Here is a 26,739-nt window from a genome sequence, read left to right as displayed (position 1 = left end):
TTTAACTGATTGTCCGCCAAGACTCCAAGATCCCTCTCACAGTTATTGCTATCAAGCCAGGTTTCACCCAATCTATATGTGTACTTTTGGTTGATGATGAGTTTAGAATTCAGTTTCAAGCAAATTAAATTTTCTGCCAAATTTGCTTAAGATTCTCTGGTAAATGAAACCTCCCCCCACTCATCTATGGGTTTTCCTCACTGATGAACTGTTCCAAGGCTACACAGTTATTGCTCACATTTTCCCCTGACTTAAGGACTAGTGCTGCATTATATTTATAGCTGCATTCTACAAGGCTCTTGCTGCCAGTCTTTCCTTTATACAGAGTAGACCTCCACTTACGACTACAATTCAGCCCAACATTTATGTTGCGAACGGAGACATTTGTTCCGTGAATTTTGCCCTATTTTACGATCTTTCTTGCCACAGTTAGTAACACAGCTGTTTAAGTGGACCTGGCTTCCCCACTGACCTAAGGAACTGGCCAGTCCCAGGTAGGATGGTAATGAAAGTGTTGAAAGAAAAATCTTCATCAGGGTCCAGTCCAAGCCGGGAATAAACAAAATGGAGACTGCTTTAGAAAGAAAGTTGTCGTTTATTGAAGAGCAGAGCCAGACAGAAATGTGGCTCTGGGAAAGCTGACCATATGTAGCTGGGAGTGGTGGATTTTTATACCTTCCTGGGCTTTTGTGTTTGAGGTTGTTTCCTATTCCTGTGGCATGAACTTTGACCTGAGCTTTTTAGCATGTCCTGTTGGTATTCTAACGGTGGTGGGTTAATCGTATTATGTCCTAAAGATCATGTCTTTAGAGTTTGGGTGGGGTATGTAGATTTTAGGGGTCTTTGACTTTCTAATCTCATCAGCTTCTAGCTTCCTGGCTCCAACTTTCCTGAATGGATTATCAAATCTGCATTTCTATAGACCTGACCTCTGCCTAGTTTCTGCTTGAGGCTATTAAGAAAAAACGGGCCTGCTTTTCTGCCTTTAAGATCCTTTGGGCAAATATAATATTCTATTTTTTAATCTTCCCAAAATATTTCTTTCTCTGGGGAGGAGGGTGCTGTCCTCCCACAAAAAAAAAACCTTTCCACATCAAAGTGTTTAATATTTTTTTTTTAAAAAACTTTCACTGTTCAAACTGGTTATCGGTGTAGTAGGAAGTCCTGCCACAGGTATTTCCCACCTTCCATCTTGGAGAAAAACTCTAGCTTCCTAATTAGGTCCAACAGTTATGGCAGTGTCGAGGTGGTGCAGCAGTTAGAGTGCAGTACTGCAGGCCACTTTAGCTGACTGTGTTCAGCAGGTCAGCGGTTCAAATCTCACCGGCTCAAGGTTGACTCAGCCTTCCATCCTTCCGGGGTAGGTAAAATGAGGACCCAGATTGTTGGGGGCAATGTAAATATATATATACATTGCTTACTGGTGTACACCGCTTAGAGAGTTCTTGCACTTAAAGCGGTATATAAGTCTCATAAAATAAATAAATAACTGGAGGATTAAGGTAAATTCTCCTTGATGATGTAGATGCTAAACTCTTTTTGCAACTTAATTGGCTTCTCAAAAACCTGCTTAATGAACGTTGGTTAAACTTCTGCATCCTGCCTGCGTAGGCGTGGATGCTTCTTGTGGTTAAGAGACTGTGTTCAGAAGTCAGACTTGAAAGAACAAGCCAAAACAATAATGTGCTTCCTTGTTCCTAAAATTTCAGGCATGTGTGCAATTTTTTGGGCCCATTAGATAGGAAGAACCACACAACAGTAACAATAGAATCTCTTCGTGTCATGCTAGACCAGTGGTGGCGAACCCATGGCACGCGTGCCAGAGGCAGCACTCAGAGTCCTCTCTGTGGGCACATGCGCCATGCCCCAGAGATAGAAACTGTCCCTCTTTAACCAGCCACCTGCTAACTCACCGAGGTCCCATGTGGCCAAATGCATCCCGGCATGGCTGGTTTCTCTCCCCCCCATCCCATCCCTCATGGCCTCGCATGCTCTCCTTTTCCTGGGCACGACCCACTACATCGCCTCCTCAGCTGTCGGCCATCTGTCCAGCTCAGAGGTGGCTTCTCTGAACTACTGGTGGTGGCTGCGGAGTCCCAGAGTGCAGCGGTTGAGGGGCCGGCAGGATGTGGCTGCTGAAGGATACCATCAGCCCCCATGTACTCGCTGGCCTCTGTGTGCGGGGGCCAATGATGTCAGGCAGGAGCCACCCCAGCCCCTGCCTTGCCTTGCCTCACCCTGCAGGACGAGCCCACCTTTGCCACACCCACCAAGTCTGCCATAACCACCACAGCCACGCCTCCTCAGTGGGCCATGCCCACTGGCATCCGGCGATAAATAAGTGGGTTTTGGGTTGCAGTTTGGGCACTCGGTCTCTAAAAGGTTCACCATCATTGTGGCGAATATATATATTCATCACACAGCCCATTACCCAGGTCATTACAACACAAAAGACTAATGGACACAGAGCCAGCACCTCAGCTACTCAGGATGTTACAAAACGGCTGAACAATCCACAAACAATAACTCCAACACAGCCAACCAACCCACCTACAGCAACTAAGCCAGCACTCCATACCCCCCCCCCCAATATATATAGAGATATGGCAGCTCCAATCACACTTTGCTCGCACAAGCATGAAGCTGAAGACCCCAGTCTGAGTGAGACCTTGTCAAAATGTCGCCAAGATACTCTCAATCTTATATGGGAAAAGACCTGAATACGCCAAGACCTGCATACCTGTACCTGTGAAAATCTACGATTTTCCAAGAAAAGGAAAGACTGTTAAAAGCCCTTTAGAAATAGCTCGGTATTTTTTTTTTAATCCAAGTATATAAATGTAAAGGAATGGCAAATGACTATTGGGAGACACATGCATGGTTTTGTACCAGAGGTGTCCAACTGTGGCAACTTTAAGACCTGTGGACTACAACTCCCAGCATTCCCCATTCTGGCCAGGGAAGTCCCCAAGTATTAGAGTTGCCAGTTTACGTGATCCTCTGCTACTTTGGCTGAGAAGACTGTCTCGCTGAAACAAGGATAGGGCCGGATCAAAACTGATAGAGCAAGCAAAATAAGAGACAACATTTCTAAAACATGTGATGTAAAATCAAAACAATTCTTGCAAATAATCTTTTTTTTTTTAAAAAAAAACCCCACCATCTCAAAGAAGAAATATCCACTTTAAAGACTCTTACTATGCTAACATACCATGTTTCTAATCATCAGCCATATGACCTTCACCACATCATTAGCCATGTGACCTTCTGGCCCTTAGGATGTGACATTCCAGTAAACAGCTGGCCTGACGAATTAGAACATGTCCGGCTGACGGCACTCTTAATAGTTAAGTGTCAACTTTAATCATCAAAGGTGCTCTCTGCTTCACAGCTGTTAATTTTTTTTTAAATAAGCACAAACTCAATTACTCTTAAAGCTTGATGACCAATCTCAAAACATAGCCTTTCCTTTTTAAAACAAAAGACCTTATTATCTTTACATTTTGCATCACTGAACAGCCGTGCTTCAAAAAATCATTTAGAAGAAACATCTTAACCCTCATCTGAAGGTGAACGCAACATTCATCCAAGCAAACATGACCTGCTGGGGGAGATTTTAGTTGGAACCCAAAACAGTGGATACCTTAAAGATGAGGTTCTTCAAAAGCAGCTTTAGTTGGGCTGCTTTAATGAACCGCAAAGAGGTGCTTAGTTGGGTCTGAACCCTTTGTCTGTGGAGAGTCTCAGTCATCCAGGTCATGGTTGTCCCAACGGTGCTTTTTCAAAACTTCCTCTGTTTTTCCTTGCAGATGTTTCACTTCTCATCCAACAAGCTTCTTCATTTTCTAACTTAGAACAGTTCTAACTCAGAACTGAAGCAGCTCCTTGGATGAGAAGCGAAACATCTTCAAGAAAAAGCAAAGGAAGTCCAATTGCCTCTTGAAAAAGAACTTTGGGATGTCTGAATCCCTTCTTCCAAATAAGTATGCAGAGGAAGACTGCTGGCAAAATCTGGCACTAATGTCTTCCTAATGGGAGTGCTGTTGTTTTGAATTCTGCCTGCTGTTTCTCTCTCTCTCTCTCTCTCTCTCTCTCTCTCTCTCTCTCTCTCTCCAATGTCTCTAGGAAGGGAAGATTAGGGATCTATCAATTCTCACTCCATTTAGAACGATCAATTCAAGCTCCTGTTTTGAAAGTGAGCAAACACCACCCAGCAGCAACATTAGGTAACAAAATGCGGAGGCTGTTTGCTTTCCAGAAAGGAAAGGAAAGGAAAGGCAGTAATCAAACCACAAGCCTGGGCTGTATTCCCACAACCAATAAATAATTATTTCTATCAAGAGCAATGCACGGTACTATTTTAGCAGCTGATTCAATGCTAAACCCCCCACCAGTTTAGCTCTGCAAGAAAGCGTTCTTGAAAAAAATGGAGGGGTTTACATAACAATAGCATTTAGACTTATGTGTCATTTCGTAGTGCTTTACAGCCCTCTCTAAGCGGTTTACAGAATCAGTCTATTTGCCCCCAACAATCTGGGTCCTCATTTTACTGACCTCAGAAGGACGGAAGGCTGAGTCAACCTTGAGCCAGTCAAGATCGAACTGCAGGCAGTGGGCAGAGTTAGCCTGCGATACTGCATTCTAACCACTGCGCCACCATGGCTCCAATCTTGAACCGGTCAGGATCAAACTTCAGGCAGTGTGCAGAGTTAGCCTGCAATACTGCATTCTCACCACTGCATCACCACAGCTCTAAATGTTCAATGTTTTCTTCTAGTTTTTCTATATCTTGGTTGGCTCTGGAAGAGGAACATGTTTTGGAAAACATGGGCATGCACCCAAAGGTGCTTCAGATCTAAAGTGCCCCATGTCTGAATTGGTAGGGAAAATTACAGTCAACAGTCCTTCCGTCTCGGTCTTGCCTACGACAAGATCTACTGCTACCAGTAAATATTTTTTCCCTTTGACAAGTTAATACATGGGTTGGTAACAATGACATTTTTTTTTTTTACATTTTTTCCCCACCACTCATTCTTTTTTTCTTCCTTACCTCATCACACTGGGTGATCCGGTGAGCAATTTCCTTTAGCTCCTTCATGGGTTTCTCATCCTGGAAGTCATATGGAAACGTTTCAGTCCATTCTTTCAGAAGCTGGATTATCTTTGCTGCAAAGGCCTTGAGCTTCCCCTAAATGAGAACAGAAGGTGGTTAATTGGGGGACCCAGAATCTTCCTAACTTTGAATGTTGGGCATGTTTGTGATGCTGTTCAGTGTCAAATGCAGGAGATGACCAGGCTGAGATTGAGGGAAGGGTCAAGCGTGTCATCAGTCCTGAATTCCTTCGTCCCTACAAGAGATCTAAGTGCAGTGCTCCTTGAATTCTGTTGACCCTTATCTACCACCAATTTGCTTTGACTGTTAGTAGTTCAGACTCTTGTAGAAAGCTAGCATGGAATGAACTTGTACTCACTCGATACAAACTTCCTGGTTTCCAAGTTGCACCTGACCCCAAATTTTGTACCATCAATTAGAAAAAGGGAGAATGGAAACAAAGGAAAGGGTCAATTTGTATTTATTTACTCTTTTGCTTCCAGAGGTGGTGGGTGCTCCATTCCTGTGAATGGACCACCCTAGCACACCACTCAATGCCTGGCCAAGGTGGGTGGGAGAACTACTTGCCAAGAAGAAAACCATGCAACTCTGCCTAGTGCAATCCAATTTATAGAGAGATATGATTCTTCCAGCTTCATTGGACATTAGCTTGGATTCAAAGATGATCAGGTTTCAATGGGACATTGTTGGAGAGAGAGTTGGAAATATGCTTCCTTATTCTTGAGTCAATCAACCATGTCTCGGAGGGTGGAGGGCTTCCTGGTCCCCCCCCACCTTGGTCACAGGGCGTTGTGTTCCTTGCTCCTGGTGTCCATTGTTGTCATAACTTCATCCTGTTTCTTTATATTAGTATGGCTGGCTGGGTATTAATGGAAAGCTAGTTCTCAAGGATGGGAAAGGCTTAAATGCTTGTTCTGGGAGCGGGCTGAGAGATTTTCTCTGAATGAAACTGTGAGAAGCAAGGACTTCCTTTGTTCATCCTTCTAATCAGATCAGCTAAAAAGTTCGTGACTCTTTCTCCTTCCTTTGAAAGGGGAAGGAAGATGGGCTGTTCCTTCTGTGCTCTGCACCCTTGCATGGGAATTGAGAGACTCCAACAGATTAGCCCAATTCCCTTTAGGAGAAAAAGAGGAAGATGTATTTTTTTTAAGAATTTCCTCTACAAGAGAATGCTCGGTTGAAGTGACAGTCGTGGCCAAAATGGTGGAAACCTTTTGGGAAAAGTGTACAGTAGAAATGCCACCTTTGGTTAAGTTTCCATCCATTTTTCTTCCAATTTCTTTATAATTGTAGCCTTGTTCACTTAATAATACGGTTTTACATCACTTTCTGGGCAACCAGTCAACTCTTTGCGCCATTACTTTAATTTTATTATGTTTTACAAGCTCACTCAATGAAAGAACACAAAAGAACCCAACCAACTTGATAGCCATCACATAACACACTAACAAATGTCCTCCTCTCGGCTTCAGTTCAGGACATCAATCACTGAATCCTACTGTGATCTGATTGGCTCATTGCCAAAACAAGATGACACCTGATTGGCTCTCTAAACACTCACGCTCATTGGCTACCATCGGATGAAAGAAAGCTACCTGAGATCAATCTAAGCAAGTTGTGCTTCCTTTTTCTGGTTATTTGGCTATTATCTTTCACAGAATACAGTACAGATAATTGAACAAACTATGTTGCATTACGTTCTTGATTAAATGATCTTTCCATTGATATATAATGTTATGGTACTGCTCCAAAAAAAGTGGTGTTCTTAGCCATCCAACCTCAAAAATACACTTTTCCCAAAAGGTTTCCACAAATTTGGCCACTACTGTAGACTTCTGCTTAAAATAATAATAATGCCAGAAATTCTTCCTTGAGCCTTATCACATGAAAAAACAAAGGGGGTGGGGTTGAGTGAGACTCCAGATCTAGCTCAGATTTTTGTCATCTGTGGAAACATCCATGTGTTCTCCCTGGCAACAGCATGGAAGAAACTGCTGCTATCTATTGTGATGTCCTTAAGACACCCCCACCTTGGTGTTCTCAACTAAGTTACTTGCCTCCTGCTGAGACACAGCAGGAGAGTTGGGGAGATTTCATTTATAATCTCCAAATTGAACTCTGGGAAATTTCAGCTGATTTCTCAAGGAACAGGGTGAGCTTCATCTAAATGTCCCTTTTGTCCTCAGCCGGTGGCTGCACGGAGAATGTTCCACTTTCCTTCTTCTGGCACCCAACACTTTTGATTTTGGATGACACCCTCATCCGCGAATCAATCAGAATAGAGCTGGAAGGGGCTTTGGAGGTCTTCAAGTCCAACCCCTTGCTCAAGCACTTTATTGACTCGCCACCAACATCCCCACCATTGACAAAAGAAGGGATCTGAAACGTCTTTCAACATTGTGTGCTCCCAAAAACTCTACCTCTATTTGCTCCAGCAGAAGGAACATAACAAAAGGAACATCAGCTGGATATTGATGACTTTATAATGGGATTACAAAGGGGTCAGGAAGGAGAGGGTGACGGAACAGGGTCCAGTCACTTTTTTTTCTTCTCCTAAATTTCCAGGGATCAAGTTTAAGAAGATCTATCACTTCCTTTCACTGTACTAAGGCAGGCAGCATTCAGGATTTGGGTTGAACTCAAAAAAAACCTTTGCAGAATCAGAGTTGATTAGCGATTAGACAAGGCTCCACAAAGCTAGACTGGGAAGCCAGCCTGCCTGCTTGTCTGTTGTCTGTCTGTCTGTCTGTCTGTCTGTCTGTCTGTCTGTCTGTCTGTCTGTCTGTCTGTCTGTCTGTCTGTCTGTCTATCTATCTATCTATCTATCTATCTATCTATCTATCTATCTATCTATCTATCTATCTAATCTATCCAGTCTATCCATCCATCCATCCATCCATCCATCCATCTATCTATCCATCCTCCTACCTATTTATCATCTGTCTGTCTATCTATCTATCTATCTATCTATCTATCTATCTATCTATCTATCTATCTATCTATCTAGCTATCTAGCTATCTATCTCTGTCTATCTATCTATCTATCTATCTATCTATCTATCTATCTATCTATCATCTATCTTATCTATCTATCCATCCTCCTACCTATTTATCATCTATCTATCTGTCTGTCTGTCCGTCCGTCCGTCCGTCCGTCCGTCCATCCATCCATCCATCTATCTATCTATCTATCTATCTATCTATCTATCTATCTATCTATCTATCATCTATCTTATCTATCTATCCATCCTCCTACCTATTTATCATCTATCTATCTGTCTGTCTGTCCGTCCGTCCGTCCGTCCATCCATCCATCCATCCATCCATCCATCCATCCATCCATCCATCCATCTATCTATCTATCTATCTATCTATCTATCTATCTATCTATCTATCAACCCTAGAAGAAAACAAGAGCAACTGAGATTGTTCCCAGGAAAATAACAGAATATACTCTATGTCTGTAGAATCCAGCTCAGTTCAAGGACTTTGTAACCCAAAATATTTGTTCCTTCTGCATTTGATACTGGTAGATGGATATGAAAATCACAACAATCCATGTGCATTTGCAAAACAGCTTCAGACCCAGTGTAAACAACACGAAGGGGAGACATTGCCTTGAAAGAGATCAAACTCTTAGCTGGGATCTGACATTTAAGAACAAGTCAGATGCTTGTTTCAGATTTTGTAACAAATCAGCGTGTTGCATAAGGACATGTTTTGAAGCAATTTTGTTTATGTATACCAAACAGAACAAAGTGAAGATGTTAAGAAAATTGTTCCCTGTTAACTGTCTGGGATGTGTACAACGCAACTGACCCCAAAATTTCTGTTGGCTAAGTAAGACAATTGTTAAATGAATTTTGCCCCACTTTACAATCTTTCTTACCACAATTGTGAAGTGAATCACTGCAGTTGTTAAGTTAGTGACATGTTTGTTAAGCCAATCTGGCTGTTAAGTGAATCCAGTTTCCCCATTGGCTTTGCAACTGTCATAAGTATGAACCCAGTTGCCAAACATTCAAATTCTGATCGCGTGACCATTGTGTGATTCTAGTGGTCATAAGTCTGAAAAATGACCATAAGTCGCTTCTTTTCCCCTCCCCCCAAGGGCGCTGTAACTTCAAATGGTCACCGAATGAACTGTTTCAAGTTGAGGACTAGCCGCATGATTTTATGTTCCACTTTTTCAACAACCAGGTTAGTTTTACTTTAATATTATACAGTAGTGGCCAAAATTGGGGAAACCATTTGGGGAAAAGTGTACAGTAGAAATGCCACCTTTGGTTAAGTTTCCACCCATTTTTCTTCTAATTCCTTTATCACTGTAGCCTTGTTCACTTAATAATACTATTTTACATCGCTTTCTGGGCGACCAGTCAACTCTTTGCATCCTTACTTCAATTTTATTACGTTTTACAAGCTCAAAAAACACAATTTGATAGCCATCACACAACACACTGGCAAAGGTCCTCCTCTCAGCTTCAATACATGACATCAATCACTGAATCCTACTGTGATCTGATTGGCTCATGGCCAAAACAAGATGACACCTGATTGGCTCTCTAAACACTCATGCTCATTGGCTACCATCAGATGAAGGAAAGCTACCTGAGATCAACCTGAACAAGTTGTGCTTCCTTTTTCTGGCTATTTGGCTATAACTTTTCATAGAATACAATAAAGATAATTGAACAAACTATGTTGCATTACATTCTTGATTAAATTATCTTTCCACTGATACATAATTTTATGGTACTACTCCCCCAAAAAGTGGTGTTCTTAGCCATCCAACTTCAAAAATACACTTTTCCCAAAAGGTTTTGGCCACTAGTGTATTAGGATTGTTTTCCTAAAGTCAAATGGATTTCCTTTGGTTTTCTGTTTAGCCTTCCTTGGCAGGGTTCACATCCTACCGAATGCGTAATGCAGTTGGGAATTTTGAAACGCCGACTTGTCAAGTCAACCAGAAAAACCCTCCTAGGTTGATCTGAGCCGCACTGAATTTTGGTTTTTAATCTGCCAGCTTATATGATTTGGAACCATTTCTTTGAGATTTCGCTAGGCGCCGGTGACGCTCACGTAGGAAGGATAAATAGTTTTAGTGCGTAACCACAAGACGGGATATCCTGCCGATGTTTCTATGTACACACCATCAACCAGCTTTGATTTTGTAGACTGTTTCTGCCAATATTTTTTTAGCTGTGGATGTTGTGTGTGTGGGTAAACCTTCCCTATTATGCTGTCCTGGTCCTTTTGGATTGATATCCCCACTGTCCTTTTTGTTGAATTTTCAAAATTTAGGTTTAAAGAAAAAAAAATCATTGCGCTCTTGATGGAAAACGTGCATATTTTAAAAGTGGAACTTTCCCATTTTTCGACTGGAGGAGCTGAGAGAAATGCAAGACGCCTTTCTGTATCCGATTTCAACATTACGATGGGAACATTCAAAGTCTCAATAGTAAGAGGCATGGAATGCCTCTGTTAAGCTTTGCAAATAGGTTTATTTTCCCCTCTCTTCAAGTTAATGAAATCTTATCCTCCAAACCGCTTCTTGCTTAGCCTTTGCACAGCTTCCTGGTTTCTAATCCCCTCTTGGAAAACGTATCCAAAAAGAAATCACAAATATTGCTCTGATATAACGCCATTCAGGTTGACTGAACACTGAGCACAGAACAGCAGAGTTGGAAGGGACCTTGGGGGGGGGGTCTTCTAGTCCCAACCCTCTGCTCATTCAGGAGAGCCTATGTCATTCCAGACAAATGGCTGTCCAGTCTCTTCTGAAAACCTGAGTTATTCCAGGGTTTTGGTTTGCTAATTACAGGGGATTCAGGCGTATTTCAGAAACCAAATGTGCCTCTTTCAGTTCCTAAATAATTCATGCTTACGTCAAAGAATATCCAAGTTTATGGAGTGTTGACTTGCCGAATGAAATTGAGACAGACTCTGCCTGGGAATTTGGGCAGAATTGTGTTGCTCCGGATATCACAGATTGACACCTGAAACAGTCAGCAAGCTAGAAGAGAAAAGAATGTAACTCGGGATTGAACTGTGGGGTCCTTGGTGCTCTCTGAGCTTGGTGGTTTTCTTGTAGATGTTTCGTTACCAAACTAGGTAACATCATCAGTGCTGGAAGGGAGTGGGGGGAGGAGGAGGAGGAGGAGGAGGAGGAGGCTAACACTAACCCTTAGCACTGATGATGTTAGCTATTTTGGTAATAAAATGTCTGCAAGAAAACAGGCCTCAGAGAGCACCAAGGACCCCACAGTCATTGTCGTCGTCGTTGTCATCATTGTCGTCGTCGTCGTCCTCCTCCTCCTCCTCCTCCTCCTCCTCCTCTTCTCCACAAACCCCTCTCTCTTCTAGCACTGATGATTTTACCAAGTTTGGGTAATGAATCATCCGCAAAAAAAAAACCCCACCAGGCTCAGAGAGCGCCAAAGACCCCACAGTAAACAGTAGCTAATCTTAGTTTCTCAACAAGTTCTATTCAACTCTTACGCAGAAAAAATAACATTATGTTAGCCTAAAAAGATACAATAGGTAAGGAAGTTCCTGTCATTAAATATGAATATAGGGTTGAAAAGACCTCTACACTCCAGGAGCTGACTTGTGTTCATTAACTTATGCCATGAGGTGAAGGACCTGTTTGGCCATTAGTGATGTAGATGTCACTGCAGAAGGAAAAGAAATACAAATAAAATTGGAGAACAACTTGATCGCTCCCTTACCTTGTCTGCTTCCACCCCGGTCTCCAGCTGCTGTTTCTGCTTAAGACAGAGGTGTCCAACTTTAGCCAAGAGCTCGTGAGGATGAATGAAGACCCGGGAACTCAGGAGGAAGGTGAAAATGTATGTCCTCTGGATGGAAAAGATGGGAGAAAGAAACAGAAAGGAACTTTAACATTTATTTCCCCCAGGGAGTGTTTGTGAAGGTGTCAAGCTTGACTTGGAGAAGAAGTGAACATTTATCTTTTGAAAAATGGTGACCAAACAAACCATTAGTTACAACAGTGGCCAAAATTGTGAAAACCTTTTGGGAAAAGTGTATTTTTGAGGTTGGATGGCTAAGAACACCACTTTGCTTTGGAGTAGTACCATAAAATTATATATCAGTGGAAAGATAATTTAATCAAGAATGTAATGCAACATAGTTTGTTCAATTATCTGTACTGCATTCTATGAAAAGTTATAGCCAAATAACCAGAAAAAGGAAGCACAGCTTGCTTAGGTTGATCTCAGGTAACTTTCCTTCATCCGATGGTAGCCAATGAGCACGAGTGTTTAGAGAGCCAATCGGGTGTCATCTTGTTTTGGCAATGAGCCAATCAGATCACAGTAGGATTCAGTGATTGATGTCAGGGATTGAAGCTGAGAAGAGGACATTTGTTAGTGTGTTATGTGATGGCTATCAAGTTGGTTGGGTTTTTTTTGTGTGTTCTTTCATTGAGTGAGCTTGTAAAACGCAATAAAATTAATGGTGCAAAGAGTTGATTGGTTGCCCAGAAAGCGATGTAAAATAGATTTATGAAGTGAACAAGGCTACAGTTATAAAGAAATTTGAAGAAAAATGGGTGGAAACTTAACCAAAGGTGGCATTTCTCTTGTATACTTTTCCCAAAATGTTTCCCCAATTTTGGCCACGACTGTAGTTGCCTTTTGGGCTAGCAATCCTCCCCAACAGCTTATGGAACAAATCTGCAAATATCAGAATTAAACCAATAAGGGATGATAAACATCTCCCCCCCCACACACACACACCGACCACCAAAGAAATTCAAACAACACAACTCCAAACTGTATCAAAGCATCCCCAGAAAACATTCTATCAATGCTCTGTTGGAAAGTGTCAAATCAATGCTCTATCAAGGTGAAGTAGCTTATTAAATAGATGTCTGCTGAGCTTCCCAGATACCTACAAGGCAAGAATCTGTTACGTGTTGACCAAAACATAGTCTCAGAGCTAGCCATAGGACAATCTAAATACTCCATAATAAGGAAGCGTAAGAAACCTCCAGTAGAAATGCGTTCACACAAATTCTCTGTGGCCTTCCATGTTTGTGCTTCTCAAGTAGAGCTTAGATTGAAGATGGGGATGGGCAGAGTTGAGACGCACACATACCCAAAGAAGGGGGGGGGTCAAGCTTTTCTCCAAAGCACCTGAAGGCAGGACAAGAAGCAACAGATGGGAACTCATCAAGGAGAGAAGCAACCTGGAATTAAGGAGAAACTTCCTGACACTTAGAACAATTAACAGCTTGCCTGAAGAAGTGGTGGATGCTTCATTACTGGAGGCTTTTAAAAAAAGATTCGACAACCTTCTGTCTCTAATGATATAGGATCTCCAGCCTGAGCAGGGGGTTGGACTAGAAGACCTCAAGATCCCTTCCAACTATGTTTTTCCGTCAACTTTGGTTCTCTTTTGACAATAAAACCAGACTCGCAAGGCTGCTTTGAAAGCTAGCTGTGTTATTTACACATGTGTGTTGCTGCGTGGAACAGCTGATTCACCCTCCTCCTCCCCAGCCAGTAGCCCCTTTAGAAGCGGTGTCACTGCATGTGCACAAACATGACCGGCTTTCGACAGCTGCCCAAATCTTGCAAAAATGGGGACTGGCCTAACGCTTCAAAGCAATGGCTTTCATCTGTTGCGGAATCCACTTTGCAAAAACAGGCCTTTTGAATGCTTCGCACAGCTTTCAGCAGCTGCAGTTCAAGGGACCATAATGGAGCACCAAAAGATTTTATTCCCCCCCCCCAACTCTATTTCTTTTCTGGCTTTGATTCTTTGAAGATTTTTTTGTCTCGGAAAGCTTCTGTGCGTCTCTTCCAAACCGAAGGCAGACTTAGGTTTCATAAAGGTTTTGGAGGCCTTTATACTTAGCGTAAAACCAGTTGTAATGAATCTTGGCTCAATCTGTTTCTAGGAGGTCCTGATTTGCTCTCAAAAGCAAGAGAGTTTTTGCTGAAAGCTGCAAATCCAAAATTTACAGGGATTCGCTTTGAATGACGTTCAGGTATGGCCACATTTGTTGAGTTCCATATAGCCCGTTTTTGTCACTTTGGGTGAATTAGAATTGCCTCTAGTTCAGTGGTTCTCAACCTGTGGGTCGGGACCCCATTTGGGGTCGAACGACCATTTCACGGGGGTCGCCAAACAAGGCTGTCTGCCATTTTTTCCCCCTTTTCTTTGGCCACGCCCCTGGCACCCGGTGATGTATCAGTGGTTGAGGGTCACCACAACATGGGGAACTGTATTATGGGGTCGTGGCATTAGAAAGGTTGAGAACCACTGCTCTAGTTTTACAAAGCCATATTTTTTTCCTCCTCCTCCTCCTTCTCCTCCTCCTCCTCCTCCTCTCCACAAAATTCACTCCATTCTATCACTGATGATGTTACCTAGTTGGGTAATGAAATGTCTGCAAGAAAACCACCAAGCTTAGAGAGCACCAAGGACCACCACTTCTTCTTCTTCCTCCTCCTCCCTTCCCCTCCTCCTCCTCCTCCTCCTCCTCCTCCTCCTCCTCCTCCTCCTCCTCCTCCTCTTCTTCTTCTTCTTCTTCTTCTTCTTCTTCTTCTTCTTCTTCTTCTTCTTCGTCTTCTTCTTCTTCTTCTTCTTCTTCTTCTTCTTCTTCTTCTTCTTCTTCTTCTTCTTCTTCTTCTTCTTCTTCTTCTTCTTCTTCTTCTTCTTCTTCTTCTTCTTCTTCTCCTTCTCCTTCTCCTTCTTCTTAGAAGAGACTGGACAGTCACTTGTCTGAGATGGTATAGGTTCTCCTGCTCGAGTGGGTGGGGGGCTGGACTACAAGACCCCCAAGGTCCCTTCCATCTCTATTCTATTCAACTGTTGTTAGTTGAGGACTACCTGTGTTTGAAAAAAAAAACATCTCTACAAGAGGACAGATTGTTAGGACTGTTTTCTTTTTAAAAAACAAAAACCCGTCTACATTTATGGCTTGGGTGAGTAAGAAGTGATAAGCAGACCTCCACAGAGGAAGTCTAGAAATTAACTCTGGCTGCTTAAAGCAATGGAAATAAGGAGGGAGGTTTGGCCCCAGACAGGAAGGGAGGCCTAGCCCTTGATCTATCTGCCTGCACGGAGATAGCTGACTTGATGTGACTGATGATTGATGTAGGTTGCAAAGACAGGAACAAGCAAGAACAGCTTGTTCAGAAGTGACAATTGCCTCATTTCTTTTCCTCCCCCTTTCTCCTTTGCTGGTTATCTGGTCCAAGCGTGGATAAACACAACGGGATGCAGTGTTTCTCAACCTTGACAATTTTAAGGCATGTGGACTTCAACTCCCAGAATTCCACAGCCAGCATTGCTGGCTGTGGAATTCTGGGTGTTGAAGTCCACATGCCTTAAAATTGTCAAGGTTGAGAAACACTGGGATAGTGTTAGTGGGTGTTTTCCCCAGCCTTCCTTTCCAAGTGTTGAGTTCAAAGCCCATTTCTTTTCCTCCCTATTACATAACAGACTAACAGAGTTGGACCTTGGAGGTCTTCTAGTCCAACCCCCTGCTCAGGCAGGAAACCCTATACCAGGGGTGTTAAACTCAATTTCATTGAGGGCCGCATCAGCATTGCGGTTGCCCTCGGGGTGTGTGTGTGTGTGGCCAGAGTGAGCACAGCCTACTGGGTGGGTGTGGATGGAGTGGGTGTGGCCTACTGGGTGGGCATGGCTAGCTCTACTTTGTTCCCGTCAAGAGTGCCTGTGGGGGCCTGGGCAGGAGTGGGACAGATCTGAGGGTCTCTGGCAGACGGGGGTGGGCCCGGGGCAAGCGCCGAGGTATGGTCCATTTCTTCATTCCTCACAAAGGATGACACCTCCCCAGCATGCAACCAGGGGGCAGGGGCGACACAGCAGGGGCTGGTTCCTCGCTGTTTTTACACAGCCTTGTGGAGCTGAATGCGTTTCAGCATAGATGGCCACCACAAAATTGTACATTGGCTCCCGGCTGGTCTGGGCCAGGGCCAAGGCAGTGGGGGCCATTCCCTCACTGTTTCCAGGATGGCTTCGCGGGCCACATGAAACCACTTTGCGGGTCGCATCCGGCCCCTGGGCCTTGTGTTTGACGTGTCTGACCTATACCATTTCAGACAAACGGTTGTCCAATCTCTTCTTAAAAACTTCCAATTTGCATAAAAACTTTTAACAGTGAGTACCATTGCCCAACCTTACAATCAACAACTTAGGCGAAGAACTGCTTCATAGGAGCAGTTGTTGTTGTTATTGTTTGATCTCTAAGTTATGCCTGAGTCTTCATGATCCCATGGACCACAGCCTGTCAGCCTCTCCCCTCTCCAGTCCTCCACTGTCTCCTGGAGTTTGCCCAAATTCATGTTCATTGTGTCTAACCGTCTCACCCTCTGTTGTCCCCTTCTCCTTTCGCCTTCCATTTTTGCCAACATCTGAGTCTTCTCCAAGGAGTCTCCACTTCTCATTCGGTGGCCAAAGTATTTGAGCTTCAGTATTTGTCCTTCCAAAGAACAGTCAAGGTTGATTGAGATGTTACTTTTTGTGCTTTCTAAGCCAAATTCAGCAATCTGTAATGTCTGTTTCCTCTCTTAACTGTCTTGCTCGGTATTCCCATGGTCTACTAAGCATTCCATCATAATGTTTTGTTCTTGTTCTTGTTCAGTCGTTAAGTTGTGTCTGACTCTTCATAACCCCATGGATCATAGCATATCAGCTCCTCCCGTCCTCCACTGTCTCCCAAAGTCTGCCCAAGCCCATGTCCATCAGGTTGATGACACCATCAAACTGTCGTCCCTTTCTCCTTTCACCTTCCATCTTTCCCAACCTCAGGGTCTTCTCCACGGAGTCCTCTCTTCTCATTTGGTGGCCAAAGCATTTGAGCTTCAATCTCTGTCCTTCCAAAGAACAGTCAGGGTTGATGGAGACGTTCTTTTTCGTGCTTTCTAACCCAGATTCAACAATCTGTAATGTTTCTGTTTCCTCTCTTAATTGTCTTGCTTGGTATTCTCATGGTCTACTAAGCATTCCATCATAATGTTTTGTTGTTGTTGCTCAGTTGCTAAGTTGTGTCTGACTCTTCATGACCCCATGGACCATAGCGCACCCTGTCCTCTCAGTGTCTCCCAGAGTCTGACCAAACCCATGTCCATCATGTCAATGACACCATCTGCCGTCCCCTTCTCCTTTCACCTTCCATCTTTCCCAACATCTGGATCTTCTCCAAGGAATCCCCTTTTCTCATTAGGTGATCAAAGTATTGGAGTTTCAGCTTCAGTGTCTGTCTTTTCAAAAAAACCAGGTTGATTTCCTTTTGAAGCTCAATACAATAACACTGACCAAATCTTCCAGCCTTTTGACTTAATCCCCATGTCCCTCAAATGAAGAGCTCCTCTGAACCAATACGGAAGGAAGGAAGGAAGGAAGGAAGGAAGGAAGGAAGGAAGGAAGGAAGGAAGGAAGGTAGGTAGGTAGGTAGGTAGGTAGGTAGGTAGGTAGGTAGGTATTGGGTCAATAAAAGGAAGGAGGAAGAACAGCTAAACTTTTCAATATACAATTGTTCTTAAAGAAGTGATAAAGATATTTTTAACTATACAAACATCTGTCCATTTCCCCCTAGGAAGGAAGGAAGGAAGGAAGGAAGGGAGGGAGGGAGGGAGGAAGGAAGGAGGGAAGAAAAGAAAAGGAAGGGAGGGAGGGAGGGAGGGAGGAAAGAAGAAGGAAGGAAGGAAGGGAGAGAGGGAGGGAGGAAGGAAGGAAGAAAAGAAAAGGGAGGGAGGGAGGGAAGGAAGAAAGGAAGGAAGGAAGGAAGGAAGGAAGGAAGGAAGGAAGGAAGGAAGGAAGGAAGGAAGGAAGGAAGGAAGGAAGGACACCATGGATGGAAGCCCTATTCTGACAGTATTGTACATCAGCTGTGATTTTAAAAATGAGCCAAAGGAATGAGAAAACCTTAAACTGAACCACTATCTCCTGTGTAGTTGTCAGAAGATTACACAAGTTTGGGGGCAAAGGAAACAACAACAACAACTACAACAAAAGAAAATCCTTGGGAATGAGCTGGAAGTGGAACCAAAGAAGGCTTCAGGGTGTTAAAATCGGAAAGAAGGGAGTGACTTCCTCTGGTGCCCAAACTTGTTGCTAAGAGACGGGATAAGGAAAAGGAGGGAGGATGGAGAGGGTGAAAGAGCCAGGAGGAGGAGGAGGAGAAGAGAGACTAAAATAGTAACTGCTAGTTAAGGAGTAAGAATGTAGAAATCTCTTCTGGGGAAGAGGAAGGGGGGGTAAAGCCCCGAGCATATTGTGCCCCTCAGTTTATGCTGAGTCTGGAAGTGTTTATTTGTTCGAGCCTCTGGAGAAGCGGCTGTTTGCAATGGTCACGCTTGGAGGGTGAGCGCTAAGCACATTCCATTCCTACATTCCAGACATGGAGGTTCACGGCCCTTAGTGAGGATGCAGATGCCCCTGGGTGCCAAACAAACGCTTCTTCTACGCGAGTGATTTTTCCCTGGGTGCCTGTGTTCTTTCTTTCTTTCTTTCTTTCTTTCTTTCTTTCTTTCTTTCTTTCTTTCTTTCTTTCTTTCTTTCTTTCTTTCTTTCTTTCTTTCTTTCTTCTTTTCCCTAGCATGACAGAAGGAAAAAACAAAAGGGTATTCCCTCCGAGTGAAAATTTCTTTCCTTCTCTCTCTCTCTCTCTCTCTCTCTCTTTCTTTCTTCTTTTGTTTTTTGCATCTTCTCATTGAACTAGAATAGTTAGTCATCTCTTTCTCTGCTTCCTGCTTCCTGCTTCCTTCTCTTTTCCTTCCTTCTAAAGGAGAAATAATTCTTGCTTTCTCTCTAAAGGGGCTTAGCTCAAGATGCATTGTTGGTGGTTTTTAGGATGTCAAAGTTCAAACGAGGTAGAAGAAGTTAAAGGGCTGCTTTTAAAGGGCTGTCTTCCTTCCTTCCTTCCTTTCTTTCTTTCTTTCTTTCTTTCTTTCTTTCTTTCTTTCTTTCTTTCTTTCTTTCTTTCTTTCTTTTCTTTCTTTCTTTCCTTCCTTCTTCCTTCCTTTTTTCCTCCCTCCTTTTCTTTCTTTCTTCTTTTTTTGCACTCTTCAGATTTAACTAGAATAGTCATCTCCCTCTCCTTCCTTCCTTCCTTCCTTCCTTCCTTCCTTCCTTCCTTCCTTCCTTCTCTCTCTTTCTTTCTTCCTTCCTTCCTTCCTTCCTTCTCTTTCTTTCTTGCAACTTTTATTTTTTTGTGCTCTTCTAATTTAACTATAATAGTCATCTCCCTCTCCTTCCTTCCTTCCTTCTTCCTTCCTTCCCTTCCTTCTTTCTTTCTTTCTTTCTTTCTTTCTTTCTTTCTTTCTTTCTTTCTTTCTCCTTCCTTCCTTCCTTCCTTCCTTCCTTCCTTCCTTCCTTCCTTCCTTCCTTCCTTCCCCCCCCTCTCCCTCCCTCCCTGGGACATTACTGTAATTCCTCTCTAGAGAAGCATAATGAAAATGTGAAGAAGCAGATTTTTCACCCCCACTGGACTGTGTGCTGATGCAGTCCCAAAATTAACAGCAGAATGTCGAAGGCAGGTGTTTGCCTGATCTATGACAGAAGTGCACTCTTGTGGAATTTTCACTGGCTCAGCCCTGGATGAGAATGCATTAGTTGCCAAGTCAGGAGGAAAGAAAAAAGGAATTCAGTGTTTCAGTTGTGCAGGATGTGAGTAGTGGAACTAGAGTGACAAGACATATCAGTTGTGGGTGTCAACAGGCATGAAAGAATCAAATAATATTTAATGAACAGAATAACAGCATAGCAGAATTGGAGGGGACCTTACAACCGTTCATTTAGCGACTACTTCAAAGTTACTGTGGCCCTGAAAAATGTGACTTGTGATCATTTTTGACAATTATGAGCATTGCAGCATGTGATCAAAAGTCAGTTGCTTGGCAACTGGCTCATATTTATGTCTGGGCGTCATGCGATCCCTTTTTGCAATGTTCTGACAAAGTCACCAAGGAAGCCTGATTCCCTTAATAACCACGTTACCAACTTAGCAACGGCAGTGATGACACTTAACAACTGTGCCGCGTGTCACATTTAGCGACAGAAACGTTGAGCTCAATGGCGGTTGAGGACTAACCTGTATTATCAACGCCTGAATCTAGGAATCTAGGAAACCAACAGCAAAAGATGAGTGGCATAGTAAACCATCTACTTACATCTGGGTAGTAATCCATGGTGGGCACCAGATGCTGGATGAGGACCTCCAGGGATCCAGAAATAAGGTTCCCATCCTGATAGACAGGATCGCTATTCCTCTCGCCTGTGTCTGGTTGCACCTGTCCTCTACATCCCGTCCCGAGCATGCTGGAAAAGATTGGTGTCTGTGGCATAGTTTCCTGTAAAACAGAGGGAGCAACATGAAGGGCGAGTAAGAAACACGAATGTCCCAGGATTTGGGGGCCATGCCTCCCTTAGGAAGACAAGCCCACTTGCTCTTATGCACCATGAAGGCTGGACTGGCTCATGATGAAGAGCATAGAAGTAAACCATGCCCTCCTGCTGGAAGTGAACATTATGGAAACTAAGGCAGATGGATCTCGAAGGCTGGGTCTCACAAGCCTACATTTATAGAATAGAATAGGATAGGATAGGATAGGATAGGATAGGATAGGATAGGATAGGATAGGATAGGATAGAATAGAATAGAATCTTTAAATGGAATGGAGTGGAATGGAGTGGAGTGGAGTAGAGTAGAGTAGACATTGTAGAACAGAATAGAATAGAGTAGAGTAAAGTAGAATAGAATAGAATAGAATAGAATAGACATTGTAGAGTAGAGTAGAGTAGAATAGAATATAGAATAGAATAGAGTAGAATGTAGAATAGAATGTAGAATAGAATGTAGAATAGAATAGAATAGAATAGAATAGAATAGAATAGAATAGAATAAAATAGACATTGTAGAGTAGAGTAGAGTAGAGTAGAATAGAATATAGAATAGAATAGAATAGAGTAGAATGTAGAATAGAATGTAGAATAGAATAGAATAGAATAGACATTGTAGAGTAGAGTAGAGTAGAGTAGAATAGAATATAGAATAGAATAGAGTAGAATTAGAATAGAATAGAATAGAATAGAATAGAATAGAATAGAATAGAATAGAATAGAACAGAATAGAGCTGGAAGGGAACTTGGAGGTCTTCTAGTCCAGCCCCCTGCTCAAGCAGGAAAACCTGTACCATCTCAGACAAGTGACTGTGTAGCCTCTTCTTAAAAACCTCCAGTGATGGAGTGATCCAGTGATTTAATTAATGGAAGAACAGGGGTAGTCCATTGGTTAGAATGCAGTAATTGCAGGCAAACTCTGTCCACAGCCTGGAGTTTGATCTGGACCGGCTCAAGGTTGACTCAGCCTCCCATCCTTCTGAGGTCAGTAAAATGAGGACCCAGATTGTTGAAGGCAATATGGCAATAGCATTTATATATCGCTTCACAGTTCTTTACAGCCCTCTCTAAGTGGTTTACAGAGTCAGCCTATTTGCCCCCAACAATCTGTGCCCTCATTTTTCTGACCTCAGAAAGATGGAAGGCTGAGTCAACTTTGAGCCCGTCAGGATCAAACTCCAGGCTGTGGACAGAGTTTGCCTGCAATTACTGCATTCTAACCAATGGGCTACCCCTGTTCATGCTCTTATTTGGTTGACAGGATAAGATTTGTCTCCCAGTTAAAGGGTTAAAAAAAAGCAGTCTGCATAATGAGAAAGAAAATGGTTACAAAGCATTAAACCTAACATGGTACATTTAATCTCTTACCGCCAAGACATGCACCGGAACACAGACTTTTTGTTTTATTGGGGTAGGACATATTAATTGAAATCATTCAGAAGTCTCAATCTATTTTTTTAAAAGCTCTCAAATGAGTTAAAAGCTGATTAAATACAATTTAAGAGCTGGAAAGAACAGAATGACTTGAAACCAATATACATAAAATTTTTTAACAGTGAGTACAATTTGAGAGACAATTTCAAGGTCCTTTACTTCCTAAGCCTTGTTCAGTGCTTTGTTAAATAGCAGAAATAACAGAATGACAGAGTTGGAAGGGACCTTGGAGGTCTTCTAGTCCAACCCCCTGCTCAAGCAGGAGACCCTAGACCAGTGGTTCTCAACCTTTTTAATGCCGTGACCCCCAACCGATTGTAAGTCGAGGACTACTCAGCACCGTTTGCAGAATGGGACTTTTGGTGGGCTCAGAAGGGCAGAGACAGCCTGGATAATTCCTATTGGCTTTTGAAAGCCAATAGAATTAGACTCTATTCAAGAGAGTCTATTCTATTGGCTTTCAAAAACCAATAGAATAAAAGGGTATAGCACAGCTAAGGAAAAGGGGGAAAAAATAGCGGGCTGCGTTGTTTGGCGACCCCCGTGAAATGGTCATTTGACCCCAAATGGGGTCCTGACCCACAGGTTGAGAACCACTGGCCTAGACCATTTCAGACAAATGGTTGTCCAGTCTCTTTTTGAACGCCTCCAGTGATGGAGCATCCATCACTCTTCAAAGGCAACCAGTTTGGATTTTCAAAGTCAACAATTTGGAATGTCCTTTTGGTGTGTCAATGCTTCCTCTCGATTTTGCTTTACCAACTTGAGACCTGGACAACATCATCTTTCCCTAGCCATGGCTCTTGAGTTATGATCCATTCTAGAACAGTGAGAGGGACCTTGGAGTCCTAGTGGACGATCACTTGACCACGAGCCAGCCATGTGCAGCAGCAGCCAAAAAAAGCTAATACAATCCTCGGTTGTGTAAACAGAGGCATAGAATCAAGATCACGTGACGTATTAGCATCACTTTATAAAACCCTAGTAAGGCCACACCTGGAATACTGCAGCCAATTTTGGTCACCACGTCACAAAAAAGATATTGAGAGTTTGGAAAAAATTCAGAGAAGAGCAACTAAGATGATCCAAGGCCTGCAGACTTAAACATGCAAAGAATGGCTGCAGGACTTGGGTTTGGCCAGTCTAAAGAAAAGAAGAAATAGGGGAGACATGATAGCAGTCTTCCAGTATTTGGGGGGCTGCCACAAAGAAGAGGGGATCACGTTTTTCTCCAAAGCACCAGAGGGCAGGACAAGAAACAATGGTTGGAAACTGACCAAAGAGAGAAGCAAGGAATTAAGGAGAAACTTCCTGACAGTGAGGACAATTAACCAGTGGAACAGCTTGCCTCCAGATGTTGTGGGTGCTTCATCACTGGAGATTTTTCAAAAGAGGCTAAACAGTCACTTGTTTGAGATGGTATAGGTTCTCCTGCTTGAGCAAGGGGCTGGACTAGAAGACCTCCAAGGTCCATTCCAGCTTTATTCTATTCTATTCTAGAACAAATCAAAATGTATCAGCTATCTCTGGTCCCTTGCTAAGCAAAGAACAGCATTTTGAGGACCAGTGAGTGCCAGTTTCATTGCCAAAGCTAATTTACCAGAAACTAAACACTGCTGAGGAAGCAGAATAAGAAAACAGGCAGGAACATGTTACAATTTCTCTAAGCTGATCAGAAGCCAGCGATCTGCAACCAAGACCTAATCCTAAAATAATAACCACACACAGTTCAGAAGGCCTTGCATGTTTCTGCTTGTTCATGCACAACAGCACACCCACACTGCTCAGCCAATGGCAGAGAATCTATTCTTTCCCCCCCCTCTCTGCTATTGTTTTCAATAACTCTCATGGTCATCCAGATTTTTGCAACCCAGGTCTGTTGATCTAGAATAGAATAGAATAGAATAGAATAGAATAGAATAGAATAGAATAGAATAGAATAGAATAGAATTACAGGATACAATTACAGGATAGAATAGAATAGAATAGAATTACAGGATACAATTACAGGATAGAATAGAAAAGAATAGAATAGAATAGAATAGAATAGAATAGAATAGAATAGAATAGAATAGAATAGAATTACAAGATACAATTACAGGATAGAATAGAATAGAATAGAATAGAATAGAATAGAATAGAATAGAATAGAATTACAGGATACAATTACAGAATAGAATAGAATAGAATAGAATTACAGGATACAATTACAGAATAGAATAGAATAGAATAGAATAGAATAGAATAGAATAGAATAGAATAGAATAGAATAGAATTACAGGATACAATTACAGAATAGAATAGAATAGAATAGAATTACAGGATACAATTACAGAATAGAATAGAATAGAATAGAATAGAATAGAATAGAATAGAATAGAATAGAATAGAATAGAATAGAATAGAAGATGGAAGGGACATGGGAGGTCTTCTAGTCCAGCCCCCCACTCAAGCAGGAGAACCTATACCATTTCAGATGTGATGTCCAGTCTCCTCTTAGAAACCTCCAGTGATGGAGCACCCATGATTTCTGGAGGCATGCTGTTCCACTGGTTAATTGTCCTTCACTGTCAGAAAGTTTCTCCTTAATTCCAGGTTGCTTTTCTCTTTGATCAGTTTCCAACCATTGTTTTGCATCCTTCCCTCTGGTGCTTTGGTGAATAACGTGACCCTCTCTTCTTTGTGGTAGCCTCTCAGATACTGGAACACTGCTACCATGTCTCCCCTATTTCTTCTTTTCTTTAGACTAGCCAAACCCAAGTCCTGCAGCCGTTCTTCGTATGTTTTAGTCTCCAGGCCTTGGATCATCTTAGTTGCTCTTCTCTGCACTTTTTCCAAGGTCTCAATTCTTTGCCTCCAGTGTCTTACTCCACTGTGCAACAGTCAACAGTCAACAACTATAAATATCAAGCATGGTCAAAGCGAAATTGCACAGAGGCGAGGGAAAAAAAGCAAGTTGCTAGGGCTGGTTTAGAAAAAAAACCCAACCGTTACTACACCCAGATGTCAAAGCAATTTAAGTCAAGATCCCCATATGGTTTCTCGATAGATTATGTTTACTATTCTGAGTTTTCAAGGTTACTCAGCTAAGGGAGGGTATTGGAAGCTGCTCCGGCATAACCAGCTTCCTTCCTTTCTTCCGGGACAATTCTTCCGTTCTCCATGAACTCAAGGCAGTCCTCAACTTATAAGAATTTGTTTAGTGACTGTTCAGAAGTTACAACAGCCCAGAAAAAAGTGACTTATAAATGTTTTTCAGCCTTCCCAGGGTTCACGTGATCAAAATTCAGATCCTTGGCGACTGACTCCTACTTGTGATGGTTGCAGTGTCCCAGGGGAGGGGAGGGGTCATCTGACATTTACTCTATCATTTTTTTTTTGACATTTATCATTGCCAGAACCGGAATATGTTGAATCTTAGAACTGTTGTTGTTGTTAATTGCGAAGTGGTGTCCGACCCATTGCGACCCCATGGACAACGTTCCTCCAGGCCTTCCTGTCCTTTACCATCTTCTGGAGTCCATTTAAGTTCACACCTACTGCTTCAGTGACTCCATCCAACCCCCTCATTCTCTGTCGTCCCCTTCTTCTCTTGCCCTCCATCTTTCCCAGCATTAGGCCCTTCTCCAGTGAGTCCTTCCTTCTCATTAGGTGGCCAAAGGACTTGAGTTTCAACTTCAGGATCTGGCCTTCTAAAGAGCAGTCGGGGTTGATCTCTTCTAGGACTGGCCGGTTTGAATGCCTTGCAGTCCAAGGGACTCGCAGGAGTCTTCTCCAGCACCATAGTTCAAAGGCCTCAATTCTTTGGCGCTCAGCCTTTCTTATGGTCCAACTTTCACAGCCATACATTGCAACTGGGAAAACCATGGCCTGGACTATACGCACTTTTGTTGGCAGGGTGATGTCTCTGCTTTTTAGAATGCTGTCTAGATTTGCCATAGCTTTCCTCCCCAGGAGCAAGCGTCTTTTAATTTCTTGGCTGCAGTCCCCATCTGAGGTGATCTTGGAGCCCAGAAAAATAAAATCTTAGAACTACAAGAGGTAAATTTTGATTTTCAGTTCCCGTGCATTTCCGTGTCTTTACAATAGTGGCCAAAATTGTGGAAACCTTTTGGGAAAAGTGTACTTTTGAGGTTTGATGGCTAATAACATCACTTTTTGGGGGAGTACTACCATTTTAGTGGGGGACTATCTTGGAAATACAGGCTGAAGGATAACCTGGGAGGTCAGCATAGCAGGCAAGAAGGAAATGGTGCCAAACCATTTCCATATCATGTTTTTTTTTTAAAAAAAGATGATATGTCCCTATAAATCACCAGCAGTTAAACTCAGCTCCGTGGGATACAAAATGTCACATCTCCTATGATGGTAGCAGACACCCCGTTATGGGGTCATAATTTCTTGCAATGCTCCCATTTAAACAAAGCAGAGAAAAATCAACAGAAAGCCAATGTACAGGATGATCCTCCTTACAAGATTTTAATATTAAGTTAGGTAACTCCGAGTTATCTACTCGACGAAAGCAAAAATAATTCTTGCTTTCTCTCTAAAGGGGCTTAACTCAAGATGCATTATTGGCGGTTGGTAGGATGTCAAAGTTTAAATGATGTAGAAGAAGTGAAAGGGCTGTTTTTCTTTCTTTCTTTCCCTCCTTCCTTCTTTCCTTCCTTCCTTCCTTCCTTCCTTTCCCTCCCTCCCTCCCTCCTTCCTTCCTTTCTTTTTTATTTCTTTCTCTTTCCTTCTTCTTCCTTCCTTCTTTTCTACCTGTCTTCTTTCTTTCTTTCTTTCTTTCT

General features: G+C 42.6%; 1 protein-coding gene across 3 annotated transcripts in view; it reads right to left on the bottom strand.

The window, feature by feature from the left end:
- Positions 1-26,739, bottom strand: part of RASGEF1A (RasGEF domain family member 1A) — a 188,223-nt gene that overhangs the window by 20,583 nt on the left and 140,901 nt on the right. For all 3 annotated transcript variants that reach the window (XM_039340743.1, XM_039340745.1, XM_039340744.1), the window contains 3 exons: positions 20,284-20,463; positions 11,845-11,973; positions 5,051-5,188 (listed from right to left, as the gene is read on the bottom strand). In XM_039340743.1, the coding sequence (XP_039196677.1) occupies positions 5,051-5,188; positions 11,845-11,973; positions 20,284-20,463 (447 nt within the window). The remainder of the gene's footprint in view (positions 1-5,050; positions 5,189-11,844; positions 11,974-20,283; positions 20,464-26,739) is intronic.

This window comes from Crotalus tigris, unplaced genomic scaffold (genome assembly GCF_016545835.1).
Source record: "Crotalus tigris isolate CLP2741 ecotype Arizona unplaced genomic scaffold, ASM1654583v1 scf7180000017753.6788120, whole genome shotgun sequence".
Lineage (NCBI taxonomy): Eukaryota > Metazoa > Chordata > Lepidosauria > Squamata > Viperidae > Crotalus > Crotalus tigris.
Note: the sequence above shows the minus strand (reverse complement) of the source record. Positions and strands in the feature narration are given on the sequence as shown.